Genomic DNA, 16,794 nt, shown 5'->3' with positions numbered 1-16,794 from the left:
GGCAGCTGTCTGTGGCTGTAGCAGCCCCGACATGCTGGATCTCCCCTGCACACGCACAACAGACAAAGTCCATCTAGAGGAACAACAGCTGGCCGTGGTCCCGGTCTGGTTCCCTTCTGGTCCTCTCTGCTAGGGATTTACTTCCTAGCCCAGAGCTGTTTCTTCCACGTGTTAATCTGCAGCTGGAAGGATGCTTTACAAATGGATTAGACGATCTTCTAGGCTTGGGCAGTCAAGAAAAAGGGGGCCTTCATCCCGTGCCATGTCTGCATTTCGGCATGCTTCAGAGCGGCTCCAAAACCTCATTTCCAACACTGGTTTTCCCAAATCATGGGGCCAACAAGAGAGGAGCCGGTAGACCGGCCTTGGCAGCCCTGCAGCTTCCTTCATGGAATGTGAGACCGCTGAGTGGCAGAGTGACAAGCATGACCTGCATGGAGGGTGCTGTCATCAGTCTGTCCCGGCAGGCTGGGAGCCAAGCCTTGGCTATTTATTTTAAGCATGGGTTTTATCGTAATGGAGGCTCCTAACCTTATGGCTATTGCTTCACTGCCCATTTCCCCATCCAGAGTCACTCGAGTTCACACGGATTTTTCTGAAATGAAGCCGCTTGTTTTCCCTGTCTCCTGTGACAGTCCCCTCTGCCCCGAGATGACCTGGATTTAGTCCCCAGTGCCCCAAGAAACTGGGTGTGGTGGTATGCACCTGTAGTGTTGCCACCGGGGAGACAGAAGCAGGAAGATCCAAAGTTCAAGGTCATGAGGCCAGTCTGACTGAAAACACGGAAAGGGAGAAAGGACATGTGTGTGTGTGTGTGTGTGTGTATGTGTGTGTGTATGTGTGTGTGTATGTGTGCGTGTATGTGTGTGTGTATATGTGTGTGTGTATGTGTGCGTGTATGTGTGTGTGTATATGTGTGTGTATGTGTGTGTGTGTGTGTTGGGGGGGCCTCGTTACTCAATCTCTCTGCACAGGGAGCTCTAGAGACAGTCAGTCAATTGTGTACTGTTTTATAAGCATGTTGTTTGTTTATTTCTATGTGAGTCTTTTCATTACTGGCAAGATCCCCACCTCCCCCAGCCAAAACCAGAGGGCTCAAAAGCAAAACGAAATGAGAACCCAAACACACATCGAAGGTCTGCATAAGTGGGTATGTTCAGTGAGTTCTAAGGTTTGAGAAAACGCTTTGCCATCCAGAGCTGGAAGCTAAGGGAACCTCTCTTCATCAATCTTTCCGCCTCTGCTACTTTGTGACAGCAACACAGAACAGGCAAAGACGCGGGGACAAGCATTCTTTCCGAGCAGGTGGTGGGCTGTGTCAAAGAAGTGTTGCTGTAGTCACACACCCGTCACTCTGAAAGTGTCGTTCATTACATGTGAGTGGTACATGTAATATGTTTTTCGGCTCTTATACCTTACTTACTGTTTTAAGGTAAATAAGATGTATTATTACATTGGTACTATGGTTGGACTATTGTATCCAGTAACTAAGAGTAATTATTACTGAGCTCAAATAGGTGGGATGCAAGGACCCAGGGCTATGCTCGGCCCAAGTTTATAGTCCAGTGACACCCAGTTAGTCCATGCTTACTAATCTGGATGAAGGGGGCCAGCAAGATGGTTCAGGGTATGAAGGCCACCAAGCCTGGCAGACAATCTGAGTTTGAATCCCAGGCCCCATGCGATGGAAAGCGAGAACCTACTCCTGCAAATTGCCCTCTGACCTCCACACATATACACAGCATACATGACATAGGCACATGCTCACACACAAGAAACAAATTATAACATAATAGTAAAAAAATAAAATGAACAAATAACCCTGCGCTGTCCTGCCCTTGGAGGAAGGTTTATTCATTTTATCATTAAAGGAATTTTATTCAGGCGCCACGAATTCCCGAATTTATGATTTACCCTGTGAGCTCGCACTGCATCTCTGCCAAGTTCATGAACCTGTCGTGGGGAGGCTGGAATGTCGCAGGGCTGGAGCTTAATGGCAGTTTTACCTGGGCTCTCTTCAGTTCCTTTGAAAGCCTACCCCGCGTCTAACCTAACATCTTCGTGAGTAACAGGTAAAACGTTTATAACAGTTATCAGCTCACTGGCTCACACCAACCCAAAGGCTAAGAATTCAGTCAGGCTGCTTCCGAGGCCTTCGGTGAGTGAGGTTGCCTCTCTTCTGTAGCCAGCCTACCTGATGTTTCCACGGATGTAATTTTGGTCTTGATTTATGACTTTCCTTGTTGTGTTATTATGGGCATTTTAACAAACTGTTACAACCTTGGAAGCCGGAATTTGGGGTAACCCACACCTGGACACAGTTCCTAATACTGGCTCCAGAATGAACTCTAGTCCCCTGGGAAGTGAGATCTGTGCTCTTTGCACGCACAGCTCAACAACTGCAAACCACAGTTATTCACCCCCTGCTAAGCAGCCTGGATCTTAAAGCGGCTGACACAGGCGGCTGACACAGCGGGTGGTGGCCTGGACGGCGTCGGACTCCGTGTCTTCCCCACCGAGCATTTGCCTGGGTTCAGCCTGGTGGGTGCAAGCGGATTCCCGCCGGCGCGCACCCTGTGCACCCACGCCCAGCCCTCCCTCCCGCCTCCGGGGCGCGGCCAGGGCTCAGCACCCTCCCCGTGCGAGCAGAGCGCCCAAGTTCCTTGAAGGCCGGCGGTGGCCGCAGAGCCGCCCTTACTCCCTCCCTCCCTCCCTCGGTGACGCGCGTGCCCCGCAGCGCGCAGCCGCAGCGCCACCAGCATGCGCGCCGAGGCCCGCGGCGGCCTGGAGCGCTTCTGCAGCGCGGGCAAGGGCCGGGGACTCCGCGCACTGCGACCCTTCCACGTGGGCGACCTCCTCTTCTCCTGCCCGGCCTACGCCTGCGTGCTCACCGTGGGCGAGCGGGGCCACCACTGTGAGTGCTGCTTCGCCAGGTACGCCGCGGCGACCGTGCGGGGTTCGTGCGGGAGGGAGGGGCCACCCGGGGCCACGTGCGCCGCACTCCGCACAGCCACGGCCTGGCCCCCGCCCCACGCGTGTCTGCTTTGACTCAGGCTTCCTGCTGGGCCAGGCCGTCCCGAGATGGGCGGTTCCCCCACCCCCCGAGGAGTTATGACTCAATCAGCCAGGGACCCTTCCGGTCCGGTCTGTCACTCTTTAGGAGGGAAGGTGTGGGACTCGCCCATGAGACTGCGCTCCTTGGGTAGGGGTGAGGGGGACACGGTAACTGGGAGGATATTTGATTGTAGTTCATCATATATGACCCGTGTGTGTAGAAGTGTAGCCATATCCGTATGCTATGCCTTGAGGTGGCTTTGATGCAGAAAGGTGCGTGGGGATCCCCCATCCCGCTCTGTCCCTTCATTTTACAAAACACACTTTATCTTAAAGAGAAGAGATCATTTTACAGTTGGGAAACTAAAGCCCAGAGAAGAAGGGTGGCTGTGTATACACCAGGCACTAATTAGGGGCTGAAACCTGGGCTGGTCCACCCACTTCCCGTCCTCCCTGAGTCTGCTGAGGTAGGAGGTCTGGCTTTGGAGTTCAGCCTGTCCCGGATCCTCCAGGGAAGCCTTAGGAAGGGACCCTGCCTTACTTGCTTTGAAGGTCAATGTCTTTCTTCATCTTTGAAATGGAGATGCTGGCTTAGGTTAAGCTAACCTGAGGTTCTGCTGGGACCACTTGAGGGCTGGTCTGAGTCCAGCCCTCCACGCAGCCTTCAGCCTTCCAGACCCGTGTGCCTCATTCTACGGTATGACAACAAAAGAATGGGCAGAGGCAGAATATTAGAGTAATATCGGCCCGGACTCCCTGCCAGAACTGTCTTCCGCTTGGGGGGACCTGGAAAGGAACTAGACGCAGAACCGTGCCGTGGGCAGCGGAAGGGCTGTATGTGATGTGCCTCTTTGAATTGGTGAGCCAAGAGCTAAAGGGTCATGGCACCACTTTGCGACGTTTGAGTGAAGTGAGCATTGGGTTTTCCCAAAGTTAAAACGGCTGCTGCGACTGGTCCCTTGATCTTCTGAGCCTCGTTGTGGCTGGGAGTCTGCTGCAGTGTGGGTGTCTGCAGTACGGGAGCAAAGCGGGTCACCCTGCGCAGAAGGGGCCTCCTTCAGGGGTCCACGGTGCGCAGTGAGATGGTGTGGGCCTTGCCGAGGGCATAGTAGGGACTCATGGTGCGTGCCAGTTCTCTCCTGAAATGAAATACCCGCACTGACAGCTGAGACTGCTTCTCCTCTGCTGCGAGTGTCCTGATTGTGCACACAGGCACACCTGCCTCTGAGAGTACCTCCTGAGTCCTGCTGTTTGTGGAAAAGTTTGCGCTCTCTCCGCTTTATTTTTCTGATTGACATTTGTTAACGTCACTAGTTTCTGCCTCAGTTCCCTCCCCCGGATACCCCCATGCAGACACACCCCTTCCACAACCTCTTCTGTTTGGCTTATGTAAATTTCTGTCAGCAGCCAGAGTCCTTGGAAATCCACTACAATTTTACCCAACAGATAAAACTCAGGAGACCCTTGCATCTAGAGAAGTCTCTGTAGCTCATCCGATGATTGCTATTAAATCGGATTAGTTTTGCCTGATAGTTCTTCTAGAGTACATAATTTGGTCTCCTGTTGGTATATGACTAAGGCCTAACCTGTTCATATTATTAGACCCATACATGCCTCTGTAGAGTCTCAGGAGTAGGAGCAGTCCCCAAATGGGGGAGCATGGAGGTCCATGTGCCACACTCAGAGGAGAGCCGCTCCCCCCACGCCACCCCCACCCTACCCCTGTCCTTGTGCTGAAGTCTAGTGGGAACATTACTGCAGTTTAGTGAGCCACCTCAACCGTAGAATTGAGCGCACTTGCTTCAGGAGTGAGTATGACCAAGAAATAATCACATTTGTTTTTCTTTTTGCTCACCACAAAATTGGATCCTTAGTGCGGGGGGGGGGGATTTTTTTTTCTCTTGAGAGTTTTAAATTAGAATCACTGTTTTCTCAGCTTGATAGGTGACATTAGGAAGAAGCAGATCTTGCCTCAGCTTCGTGGAGGCAACTCCTAAAAACATAAAAACTTCGAGGCGAAAGCCATCCCTCTTACACACATGCACACACATGCACACACACATGAACTCACGCATGCACTCACGCATACACACACGCACACATACATGCACACACAAGCATGCACACACACATGCGTGCACACACACATGCGTGCACACACCTCTATGTTTGTGTACGTGCTTTGGTCACTAGTTAACTTTCCACCAGACTTTTAAAGGAGACACGCATACACACGTGTATGTATGTACCTTCTGACTCTTGATTTAATTGGTTTCAGAAGGAAAGGCACAGTTGCAGCCAGGTGTTGTCTACCTATATATACTAGGATATGCTAGAATATTCCTTCGGTCTCTGGGGACAGAGGTCTCTCTCTTGATCTTTGTTCTCTTGCTCCTGGGACACCTCGTGACAAGGACAGTGTCTGTTCTGAGCGGTGTCTGTTCTGAGCGCGTGGGAGAGCCCAAGGCCCTCTTGGCCCTTGCTGTAGAGTTGCACATACTTCATCTGGCTCACACAGACAGCCTCCTTCGAGAGGTGATGAAAATGTCCTGTCATGAGTAGTTAGACTTTTGCCCTCCTTGTCCCCAAGTTTATTTCCTGGCAGTGTCCATCTTGCTTCTACCATTGCCTTAACTGGCATAACAGGCTTTAGTAGATTTAATTTATTGTGAAACTGTGAAACCCTGGTGCTGTTTCTTAAAGTTCTCTGAACTGGATCCTGCCTCGAACTGCGGCATTGGGGGATGGTGTGCTGTCCCATGCTGTTCTGACTCCGGCTATTCAAAACATTCTCTGAGAACACGAGCAAGTGTGATTTTAGACGGTCTAAAGTCATCACGGTTTCTAGATGGGAAGGAAATTGCGCGGATGCGCTAATGAGGATTTGGCCTGGTCTGTGAAGCAGTCAGAGGAAGACACACTGACAAAAGATGTCCTCTAAAGGTGACACTCAGGAATACAGATGGACAGCCTGTGACCTGGGCCTAGGATCCCAGCTGCTTGGGAGGCTGAGGCAGAAGGGTGTCAGTTACAAGCAAGCTCGAGGCTAGCAGGAAGAAGGCTGAGAATTCAGCCCCGTGGGGATGCTGCTCAGGGCTTGGATGTGTGTGTGGAGCCCCAGCACGTGGTGCGGTCAGGAGTTGTCCATCTGTTTATCAGGTGAGGAGTTCTCGCTCACCACTGCCCTTGTTTTTAGAGCTAGCCAAGCAGGGCCTTGGCTCTAGAGAGAATGGGTTTGAATTCTGGCCTTCTCTCTTCCCTGGCTGCTGTCTGTGGGCAGGGGGTGCTCATCCTCTGAGCCACTGGGTTCTTCTGCCTGTAAATTTAGCCTTTAAATACCCGTCCTGCTGAGCCAGTGAAAGGTGAGAGTGATAGTCAGGTCCCCACTACCCGGCAGACTGAGGACCTGGTTTTGTTCTGCGAGGAGCTCGGCCGCTCAAGGTTTCCGAGTCCCTTGACTTGTGTATAAGATACGGTCATACAGCCGGGCCGTGGTGGCACACACCTTTAATCCCAGCACTTGGGAGGCAGAGGCAGGCGGATCTCTGTGAGTTCGAGACGAGCCTGGTCTACAAGAGCTAGTTCCAGGACAGGCTCCAAAACCACAGAGACACGCTGTCTCTAAAAACCAAAAAAAAAAAAAAAAAAAAAAAAAGAAAAAGAAAAAAAAAAGAAAGAAAGAAAAAAAGAAAGAAAGAAAAAAGATACTGTCATACATTACAGTATAAGATAATGCAAGGGATGCGCTTTGCAAGGTTAGAAGGACCCTGGGATGTGGTACGAACTCTGTTCACTGTTCTGGGACTAAAACCAACCTTTCTCCTGAGTACTCTGGAGTGATCATGGTCTCTGGGGTGAGTTTTCACTGTTTCCTCCAAACCCAGTGTTGTCAACACTACACCCACATAGACAGGGCTCTTTCAGAAAGTAGCTTACAACTCCAGAGTGCTCAGACACCTTATTCTTTTAGCATGAGATTAAGCCAATATTTAAGAGGAATGAGAGAAAGCAGAATCTTCCACCTAATCAGGCCATCAGGACTCCCATTTCCTCCCTCCACTGTGATTCTTCTAGAAATTGCTGTTAGAGTCAGGGCTGCAGCTTAAATCTGGCCTTCAGAAAAAGTCAGGATTGGTGAGAACTAACTCTGTTCCTAAAGCTCAAAGTAGGGGGCAAATGCCCAAGAAAGTGTCTACTGTGTTTCAGCGTTTTAGACTCTCTCCTTTGTGCTGGGGCTAATCATACCTTCCTGTTACTATTAAAAGGAGAAATAATCACCCTTTTGGATCGACTTTCTTCCTGCCTCCCCAAGCACCTAGGATGGATTCTGCATGGAGGTGACCACAGCCCTGGTCCAGGTCTCTTTCATCTGAGGCACAAGGCTGCTCTAGGGTTTTAAAAGCCCATTCCCTGCTTTGTAGAGCCAGCCCCCTCTGGCTCTGGCCAGCTCTTTGAACTGGTGTGTGTGTCCTGATCGTCTCCTGAACTAACCAGACCTGGAACCGGGCACCCAGCTTGTGCCTGGCTGAATTCTGCCGTCACTTTCCTGGGGGAGCCCACCAGGCCTGAGGTCTGGGGCTGGCGGGAGGCCACTGTGCCCAGGTCCCTGTTCCCACTTACACGCTTGTCTTGGGAAGCATCACACAGGCGCTTTTCCACCCACATCTGCAGCCCTCACATCTGTGGATTCTGAGAAAACCCGCCACACTAGTTTAGGGGTGCAGTTCTCAGGCAGGGGAATTGACTGAAGTACCTGCCTTTTCAGGATTGAACCCCCGACCCTGGCCTCATTAGTCTCTGAGTTGTCACAAAGCCCCGCACCTCTCTTTGGGTCACTTCTGCTGGCTCCCTGCCTGCCACCCTCAGAGGCTGCCTATTCAATTGCAAAGGCGTTCACCAGGACACAATAGAACAGAAGGAAACCCCATCTCTTGGAGACTGCTCTGAACCGGAATATGAAATATGGAATATGCATTTTAGTAGGAAAATAATACGGGGGGGGGGCTTGGAGGTTCTAGGAACGTTCCAAGGCACACTTGTGCTGAGGATACAGCTGTGTCTCCTCGAATCTTCAATCAGAAATTTAAAAATAGTTCTCCAGTCCTCGGGCCAGTGTATGAGCAAAAACCCGGTGACTCTCCGGGGCGAAGGGCAGCGTGCCTTTGCTGCTCAAGCATGCTGGGTGAGCACTTCTGCAGCACAGTGCATCTGAAAATCCTAAGGGCTTATCCGGGGCAAGTTCACAGTATCTCCAGACCAAATTGAGGGCTTACCGTAATAACAAGGGCTCTTGAGTGTTAGCTAGTAGATTCTGATTCCCTTCATTGATACCCAGAGGGCAGGAGTAGCTGTCAAGGAGAAGGAAGGATGCTCTCAGGAGAACTGCATCTCACACCAAGGCATACAAGCCAGTCCCAAGGTGCCTACCAGGGTACAAGTGAAAAGGATTTTATACCCTAGCACTTAGCAGAAGTTGCTAAAATCTGTGGCAAATATGGAATGTTCTGGAGCTGGAGGGATGCCTCAGTGGTTAAGAGTGCTTTTGACTCTTCCAGAAGACTTAATTTCAGATTCCAGCTCCAGAAATATGACGCCTTCTGGTCTCTTTGGGCACCCTCACGCTTGTGCACGTCCAAGCACACGTATGCACACATGCACACACACAACACCTGAAGCACATGTGGATGTAAAGGACCTTTCACAGATGTGGGCACTGGCTCCTATTCTGCTGCTAGCTCCTGTGGTGACCTTCCTGTAGGACATCCTTCCTGCGAGCCTGGACAGACTTGCCTGTCACTTCACCAATCTGCAGTGCGTGGCTGCTGCTTCTTGCAGTGACAACCTCAACTGTCCTTCCAGCCTCAGAGGTCAGGGACTTCAGTTATGAGCCCCTGCATTCTGGAGAGTGTAAACTATGACTCCTTTTTACTATCTGTTAAAGTATTTGTGTCTCCAAAGCACTCGCTGGGTTTTACATCCCTAGAAAAGACGGGAAAGAACCCCAGATCCCTTGTATTCCAGTAATATGTGCTATGGTGTCAACACACAGCACAGCCTGTTATGCCCAGATCCGCGGGGTTCTCACAGAAGCCAACAAAGGAGACCGAGTCCCATATGTAAAAGCAAAGAGCCTTTATTTTAATCAAGTTTGCAAACTCAGTCTCTGCATGTCCAGCGTATTGGAATAACCAGAGAACCCCAAGCTCGATTAGAATTGGGTCTTTATAGTAGTAGAGGTTGGGGGTGAGGGGTCTCTGAGGTTCAGGACCTCCGATTGGCTGAGATGTGTCTAGGGGTGTCCTGGTGAGGTGCACTGGCAGGTGGTCCTATCTACAGCGGTTGGAATGTCAGGCATTTCCTTTGAATGGTCTGCTTTTGGGTGGGGGTCGGGTAATCTCAGCTTGTGGTGTTTTCCTGCTACCAGGTATTGCTTCAGGGTAAACTACTGAGACTCTAGCCTCTTCTTTAAATTCATCTATGGCCAGAGTCCCAGGTGATAATGGTTGGAAGTAAAGAACTTCCTTTGGGTGACCTGCCCAGTCTTAGATTAACATGGCTGGTCCCCCAAACCCTCGCCTCAAAGGATATAAAGACAGTACAGTTCTCTCTAGAGGATTTTTTTTTAATTTGTAGAGAGACAGAGTTTGTGACTCAGAGGACAGTTTGTGGGAGTGGATCCTGTCCAGCCGGAAGATTGCAGAAGACCTCTCTACCTTCTCAGCGGTAAACCTGCAATTTTCTGGGCCTCCCAGGAGAAACCCGTTAACAGAGAAAGGACCCCTTGTGCAACCCTAGAGTCCTGTTGGTTTCGCCTTCTCATAATATTAGACTATGCTTCCACCCAAGGTATCCCCAGCGTGCGTCGTTTATCTCATTATAAAAGGAGAGAGATGGGGTCTTAGCCGCCTTTGGGGTGGTAACTTGAGGGCCCAGCGTGTTGTGTGTGGCAAAGGCTAAGACAACTGGCTGCTCATTCTCCCTCGAGACACCTGTACCCATACTTGGGGACATCCTGCCCTCTGCATGAGGCACCCTGTACCCACACTTGGGGACATCCTGCCCTCTGCACGAGGCAGCCGTACCCACACTTAGGGACATCCTGCCTTCTGTGTGAGGCACTCATGCCCACAATTGGGGACATCCTGCCCTCTGCACGAGGCACCCTGTACCCACACTTGGGGACATCCTGCCCTCTGCACGAGGCACCCGTACCCACACTTGGGGACATCCAGCCTTTGGCACACTTCTTTAAGATGCTTCTACTCCCACTCTGAGCTGTGCCTGTCTTGCTCTCTTCTGAACACCTTTCTCTTATTCCTCATGCTTAAGCCCAGATCTAAATAACTTTAATGAAATCTCCAATTCTACATCGTGAACTGGATAATCCTCAAATTCTTCTCAGCATGGAAGCCCTGAGCCCTGATTTGGCCTGAGTTGAGGTCCCGGAAAGCCTAAGGAACTCTTCAGGCTCCTGGGGGCAGCCTGCCTTCCACCCGGCACAGCACGCTTCCGTTCCAGCAGTTTGGAAAACTTAGGATAATAGTTGGTGCCTTGTGCCCTAAATTTTTTCTGGCTCCCCCAGTGGAGCGGTCAGACTTTTAACAAGCCTCAGAACAAAGCTGGAGCCGAGGGGAAGGCTCATCCTCTCTGGGAAGAAGCCTCCCACTGCGCGTGGGTCCTGATTCACCGGTGCCTAGCGTTAATATGTGATGTGGAGAATATCTTTCACTGTCGCACAAAAGCCAGCAGCCTGAGTGCTGTCCTGGTCCCCTGACCAGGGTTATAATAGGGCAGTGCCACCGTCCTCCCGTCCTTGTTCCTCGCCGGCGGGACCACAGGCCTCGCTAGTGTGAGCACCCTCGCCGGGAGGGAAGCTAACTTTGGTTCTGATTGTCTTATTTCAGCCTCTGGGGAAGTTGGGCCTCACTGCTGGGCTTTTTTGCCTTTTCTCTTTTTCATTTGTTCGGGGCCGCCTCGGTTAGGCGGAGCAGACTTGTGACCGTTAGTTAAAAGTAATTGTTATTGCAAGGCCCCTGTACGCCACTGTCAATCCCTTTCATGGTCAAACCCGGTAAGCATCCGTTTCAGCACAGAGAGTTGAGAGTGGCTGGAATCGGATCCTTTTCATGTGGACCAACAGCACCTGCGGCCACCGGCTAACTAGCCGGGCTCATTAATTACACGGCTAACTTGTTGATCTCCGCGGCTCTCAACTTCTAGAAGCAGGAGAAAACCACTGTGTGTCTCCTCCCGTAGACAAAGACAGGAGAGTCTTCTGTGCTCTGTTCCCATCGCTCATAATCAAATACTTGCATTTCTTATGACATTTCGTTTCCCCTATGTAGATAGTCATTTCTTCTTTAAGTTCAAAGGGCCGTCCTGTTCACAGCGAGTTATCTGTTTGCCCGTAAAACAAAGGCTTCAAAAACATCGGTCCTATAGCCGTGAGTCTGAGTGGGTGTGCTGAAGGTATTACTGTAGTTGATATTACTATAAAAAATACATAAAAGCACAAACTAGGCTAATAACACAATGCTCAGCATTTATTGAATATTTACCATGTTCTAAACAGGTTACTAAAAACTTTGCATGTTTAGTTTTCATAGTGAACTCTTGAGTTACCAACTATATATGAATGTGTTACAGTGGCGGAAACTAAATTCAGGAAGTATTAACTGCTTATCATCTACAGCCGCCATCCCTCAGCCTGCCAGGCCCCGAGAGAAGACAAGGGAGTGCAACTGAGTGGGGGAAGAAAGGCTTGGACTCATCCCCCATGCACTAGAGAAGCAGAGCAGGGGACAAAGGCTCAGGTTTTCTTTCTGGAAGCTTCACCAGCTTCTAGAGTCCTTTCTGTTGTAGTTGGGAAACCCAGGGCCAACGTTCATCAACCAGACAGGTAAACGCCTGATCTCAGTTCTGCCATGAGTGCTGTTTATCCCTAAGAAAAGCTGCACAGGTCACAGAGTTCTTGTCAGTGCGGTTCCTACAGACTCGGAGCCGGTGAGCCCCTCCGTTGGCTGTGTGAACGCAGGTTGGTGCTGCAGGTGAAGAATGAGCCTACTGTGCCTGAAGCCGTGGGTTCAGTCTTCAGTGCTGGATAAACTGGGGCTGAATTTGTAATCCCAGAACTTGAGGGGTAGAGGTGGGAGGGTCAGAAGTTCAAGGTCATCCTCAGTTCCTTGCCAGTTGGAGGCTAGGCTGGCTCTGTGAGATCCTATCTTTATTTATTTATTTATTTATTTATTTATTTATTTATTTATTTACTTTTTGGTTTTTCGAGACAGGGTTTCGCTGTGGCTTTGGAGCCTGTCCTGGAACTAGCTCTGTAGACCAGGCTGGTCTCGAACTCCCAGAGATCCGCCTGCCTCTGCCTCCCGAGTGCTGGGATTAAAGGCGTGCGCCACCATCGCCTGGCGAGATCCTATCTTTAAAAAAGGAGATGGAGGTGACTCAGCAGGTAAAGACTTACTGCCACATCTCATGACCTGAGATCACTCTTTGGGACTCACACGGTGGAAGGAGAGCCAGCGTCTGTGAGTTGTCCTTTGACCTCCACTCGTATGGCTGTGGCAGGTGTCTGCCTCCCCTATGAAAGTATTTATAAAATTCACCCCAGCACAGACCAGTCACAGAATTGGTGCGTCCCCTGCAGTCAGGGCCAGGGCTGAGGGCCTTGAGAGGTTATTAATGACCGGCTTATGGAGCTGGCCTCCTTTGTTGAGGACATTCAGACTTTCTGTTTTTCGTTTGGCACATCTTCCCCTGCGCCTCTGGGTTTTTCAGAACAGGTTACTTTGCAAGCCAAGTTTTAGCTCTGTGTGCTCTTCAGATGAGGCCCATTTCAATGTTTGCCTGTTCCTGTGGAGAAGAGCGTCCCTGAGAAGACTCCTGTCAGTCATCCTCAGGCCCTCACAGGCTCACCTCTGCTCTGTCAGTCATCCTCAGGCCCTCACAGGCTCACCTCTGGTCTGTCTTTTTCTCCCATGAACATGCCCCTGCCGCCATGGCGCAGGTTCTAACTCAGTTTTGGGTTCAGGCTCAACCATGACTGTTTTTTCTCCCATGTGTGTCAAAGTTTGTTTTTGTCAACTGGACACCAACCTAGACATGCCTGAGGAAAGGGAATCTCAATACAGGAACTGCCTCCATCAGATTGTACTGTAGGCAGTCTGCGGGGACATTTCCTTCACTGATGGAGGGTGCAGCCCACCAGGCAGTGCCGTCCCCGGGCTGGTGGTCCTGGAGTACGGCACGAAAGGGAACCATAGGCAGTGGCTGTGGTCTCTGCTTCAGATCCTGCATCTAGTCCTTGACCTTGAGTTCCTACCCCGGCCAGACAAACCCTAGGTTCTCACAAATCCCAGCAGCAGAGAATCGACCTAGGGCAGGGCTTGTCCACTCTTCTCTGTCACCAAACGTGGAGTCCGAGTCTGGGGCCTTCAGAGGGGCCCCTGGGTGGTTCAAGCCAGAGAATTCACTCCACTAATTCAGTGAGTTCCTTTCTGAAGCACTGAAGCTTGTGAACTTGGTGTGTTTGTGTTGATCTCAGCGCCAAGATATGTTTTCCTCCTGCGTGACTTCCAGTATGTCCCTGGAGTCAGGCACGGCCTTGCAAGCTGTAGTAGTCAAGCTTAGTTCTCCGCAATGTTCCTGAGTCACCTTCTCCACCAGGGGGATATGGTGCCTGGACCAGCGACACGCAGGGAGATGTTTCAGTGTTAAGATGAGCAATCTCTCTGAGGAACTGTAACCCTCTCTGCCGGTGCCAGCTCTTCTGGGGTGGGAGATGATTGGAGGAGGGATGCCAGCCACTGCAGCAGTACCCCAGCAGGAGGGATGGCAGACACTGCAGTAATGGACCCCAGCAGGAGGGATGGCAGACACTGCAGCAGTGACCCCAGCAGGAGGGATGCCAGCCACTGCAACAGTACCCCAGCAGGAGGGATGGCAAACACTGCAACCTTAGATACCCACCCCTTAGCAGCAGGAATGCCCTTGCATCAGCCTCTCCCTGGTGACAGTTTGGCAATGGTTTGTACAATTTTTGTTCTGACTCATTTTGTAGGCAGAGGCTGTTCAACTCACACATGCATGCATATGCACAGTAGTGCCTCACACATAGCTACACATACACACACAGACTAGCTACACACACACACACACACACACACACACACACACACACACACACTAGCTCCTAGAAATCAAGAGTAGCACATCTTTGTCCTGTGACAGAAACAGGAAAATCACATGCAATGAACAGGCCACGTGGACACAATATAGAAGAGACAGCAGGACCGTGAATGCTACCTGTGCAAGGTGTGTGTGCGTACCAGCCAGCCGTGTGCCGTGACACCACATTCAAGAACGGATCCCAGTTTGCTGCATGCATTACTTTTTTGTGCGTAGCTTTGGGCTCATTTTTGTGTCCTGCTCCTGTGTTCCCTGTGCTCTAAGCAAAGTGTTTCTCCCCAGGTGCTGCCAACTCTGCACTGTGTCCCCACACCCCTTCATAGGCTATAACTGCCATCACCCCTTCACGGGCTGTAACAATGTGAGTTCATTGATTTCTGAAGATGCTTAGTAAACACCAGAAAACCAGGACCAGCAAGAGTCTGGCATCCGCAGCCTGCTGACTGCAATGATACAGGCGATGCTGGGGTTAGGGCCTGGGCTGTAGTCACTGAGCCGGAGTGTGTGTCCTCGATCTCTTTGGCCGCCTTGGTGAGCGTTGGTATGTGTTCTCTTCACTACTGCTCCTCAGGGGCCAATCGTGGTGTGAACCTTCTTGGGAAAGGTAAGCCTTGGCTACAACAGATGGCGCCTGTGACTGTCTGACCATGTGTCCTCTGTGTCTCTCCTCTCACCGCTACGATGCCCTTTTCTGTTTTCCAGGAAAGAAGGACTGTCGAAATGCGGACGATGCAAGCAGGCGTTTTACTGCGATGCAGAATGTCAGGTAGGTGCGGCCTTAGCTGGAGGGAGGCCTCTTCTCCAGAGGTTGGGACTTGGGTGTCCTCTTCGCTGTTAGCATCTTGCCTCACAGCTCCCCACTCACACGGAGTGTGCGCATGCACCCCCAGAAGTGAGCAGCCCCGTGTCAGGCAGAAGTGTGACGTGGAAGAGGTGGGAAAGACACCAGGAGACTGCCGGGTTAGCTGGGGATCACACCAAGGGTGACAGTTCTCACCAAGGACATCATCAGCTAATTTTGGGAGATGTGGAGAACTGAGAAGTAGGAAGCTGCCTTCGTGGCCTACGCGCTGGTTGTCCTGGGTCTCTGATTTTAGGATTCGTACAGCAGCAGGGACTCTTCACGCTTGAGCTGTTAGGACCCAGGATAATGGCAGCCGGGCTCAGATGCCAGCATGGCAGAGCAGAGGGTCGCAGCTGCGCAACAGAGCTCGTACCCTCGTGCCTTTAAAGCAGCCTGGATTGGGAACCTGGGAGGTGAGGAGTGACGGATAAGTCTTGGGTTGGCTCTTGCAGTGTGGGACTGGGGAGATGAAGGAGGAGGCTGGTGTGAGACCTCTCAGGGTCCTTCTGAGGTTCAGAGAAGGGTGTCCCCTAACCTACAGTAAACTTCCAATGCACAGAAATGTTCTCTGTAGAAGAGCATTGCCAGGTCAGCTCAGGGGACACGTGCTCTTACTCCACAACCCTGCCTGGGCCCTCAGACGTGGGATATAAGAGGATCGTGTCTTTTAAAAAAATGTGTATTTGTGCGTGACACATGCACGTATGTTCTCATATGTGTAGGTATGCACATATGTAAGCACACATGTGAATGCATTGTGTGGAGGTGTCTTTCTTGATTGCTCTCGCTTCTATTTGTTGAACCTGGAGCTCATGGATTCAGCTAGTCTGGCTAGCCTGCCTGTCTCTACCTCTCAAGTGCTGAAATTACAGACCAGCAGCCATGCTGACCTAGCCTTTTTAGCAGGGTCTGGGGCTCAGAACTCCCGTTCTCACACAGGTGAGGCCAGAGTTTTCTCTGCGGCCCTGCAGTGGGAGTTCATGCATCCTCTTGGTGGCCCTGCACATCTCCCGGCCTCACAGCCTTTTCTTTCCCTTCCGGAACCTCCTACCACCTTAGCAAACACTCAAGCTGTTGAGGGGATGCGTGGCTTAGCACCAGGCGTCACTGCTGAGCCCTGTGACAGCTGAACACTAGGGACAGCAGCCACTTGCCAGGGTAGAGCAGCCAATGACGCTGATGCTGCGTGGGCTCAGGAGGCCATACTCTGTGTCTCCTTCAGCAGGCTTCCTGAGGCGGCAGCCTGAGTGACAGCAAACATATAAGTGAGCTTTGGTCCAGTTGGGGGGGCCAGCGTTATCTCTAGATGCTCTGACTTCTTGTGGGCTGGGTGCTTAGATTGCTGTGGCTTATGGGGGACACTCGAGGGACTGTGTGTTTGTATGTGAGACAGACACGTCGAGAGAAAGTAGCTCAAGCCTAGGAGTGGTTTACAGTCCAGACGAAAGAGCAAGAAAGAAGGCATGGCCGAGCGGCAGGTTCGTAGGTCCCACTAACAAGCTCTCGGAGCCTGGCTCGTCACAGGACGTCCCCAAGTGACACTTTCTTCAAGTGAGGTCACAGTGCCTGCGGTGGAGAGCAGGAAGGAGAGCACACGATGCCCTGGGCAAGCGTGTGCATTGTTATAAATGATTCTAGATCCACGGCAAGCGTGTGCATTGTTATAAATGATTCTAGATCCACGGCAAGCGTGTGCATTG

General features: G+C 51.2%; 1 protein-coding gene across 1 annotated transcript in view; it reads left to right on the top strand.

Moving 5' to 3' along the window:
* The first annotated feature begins 2,722 nt into the window (after positions 1–2,722).
* The window catches only part of Smyd2 (SET and MYND domain containing 2), a 42,043-nt gene continuing 27,971 nt past the window's right edge, over positions 2,723–16,794 (top strand). Inside the window, exons 1-2 of the mRNA XM_005348863.2 lie at positions 2,723–2,933; positions 14,953–15,016. Of these exons, the coding sequence (XP_005348920.1) occupies positions 2,761–2,933; positions 14,953–15,016 (237 nt within the window). The 5' untranslated portion in view covers positions 2,723–2,760. The remainder of the gene's footprint in view (positions 2,934–14,952; positions 15,017–16,794) is intronic.

This window comes from Microtus ochrogaster, chromosome 6, assembly GCF_000317375.1.
Source record: "Microtus ochrogaster isolate Prairie Vole_2 chromosome 6, MicOch1.0, whole genome shotgun sequence".
NCBI classification, from domain to species: Eukaryota; Metazoa; Chordata; class Mammalia; order Rodentia; family Cricetidae; genus Microtus; species Microtus ochrogaster.
This window is presented reverse-complemented; position numbering and strand designations above follow the sequence as displayed.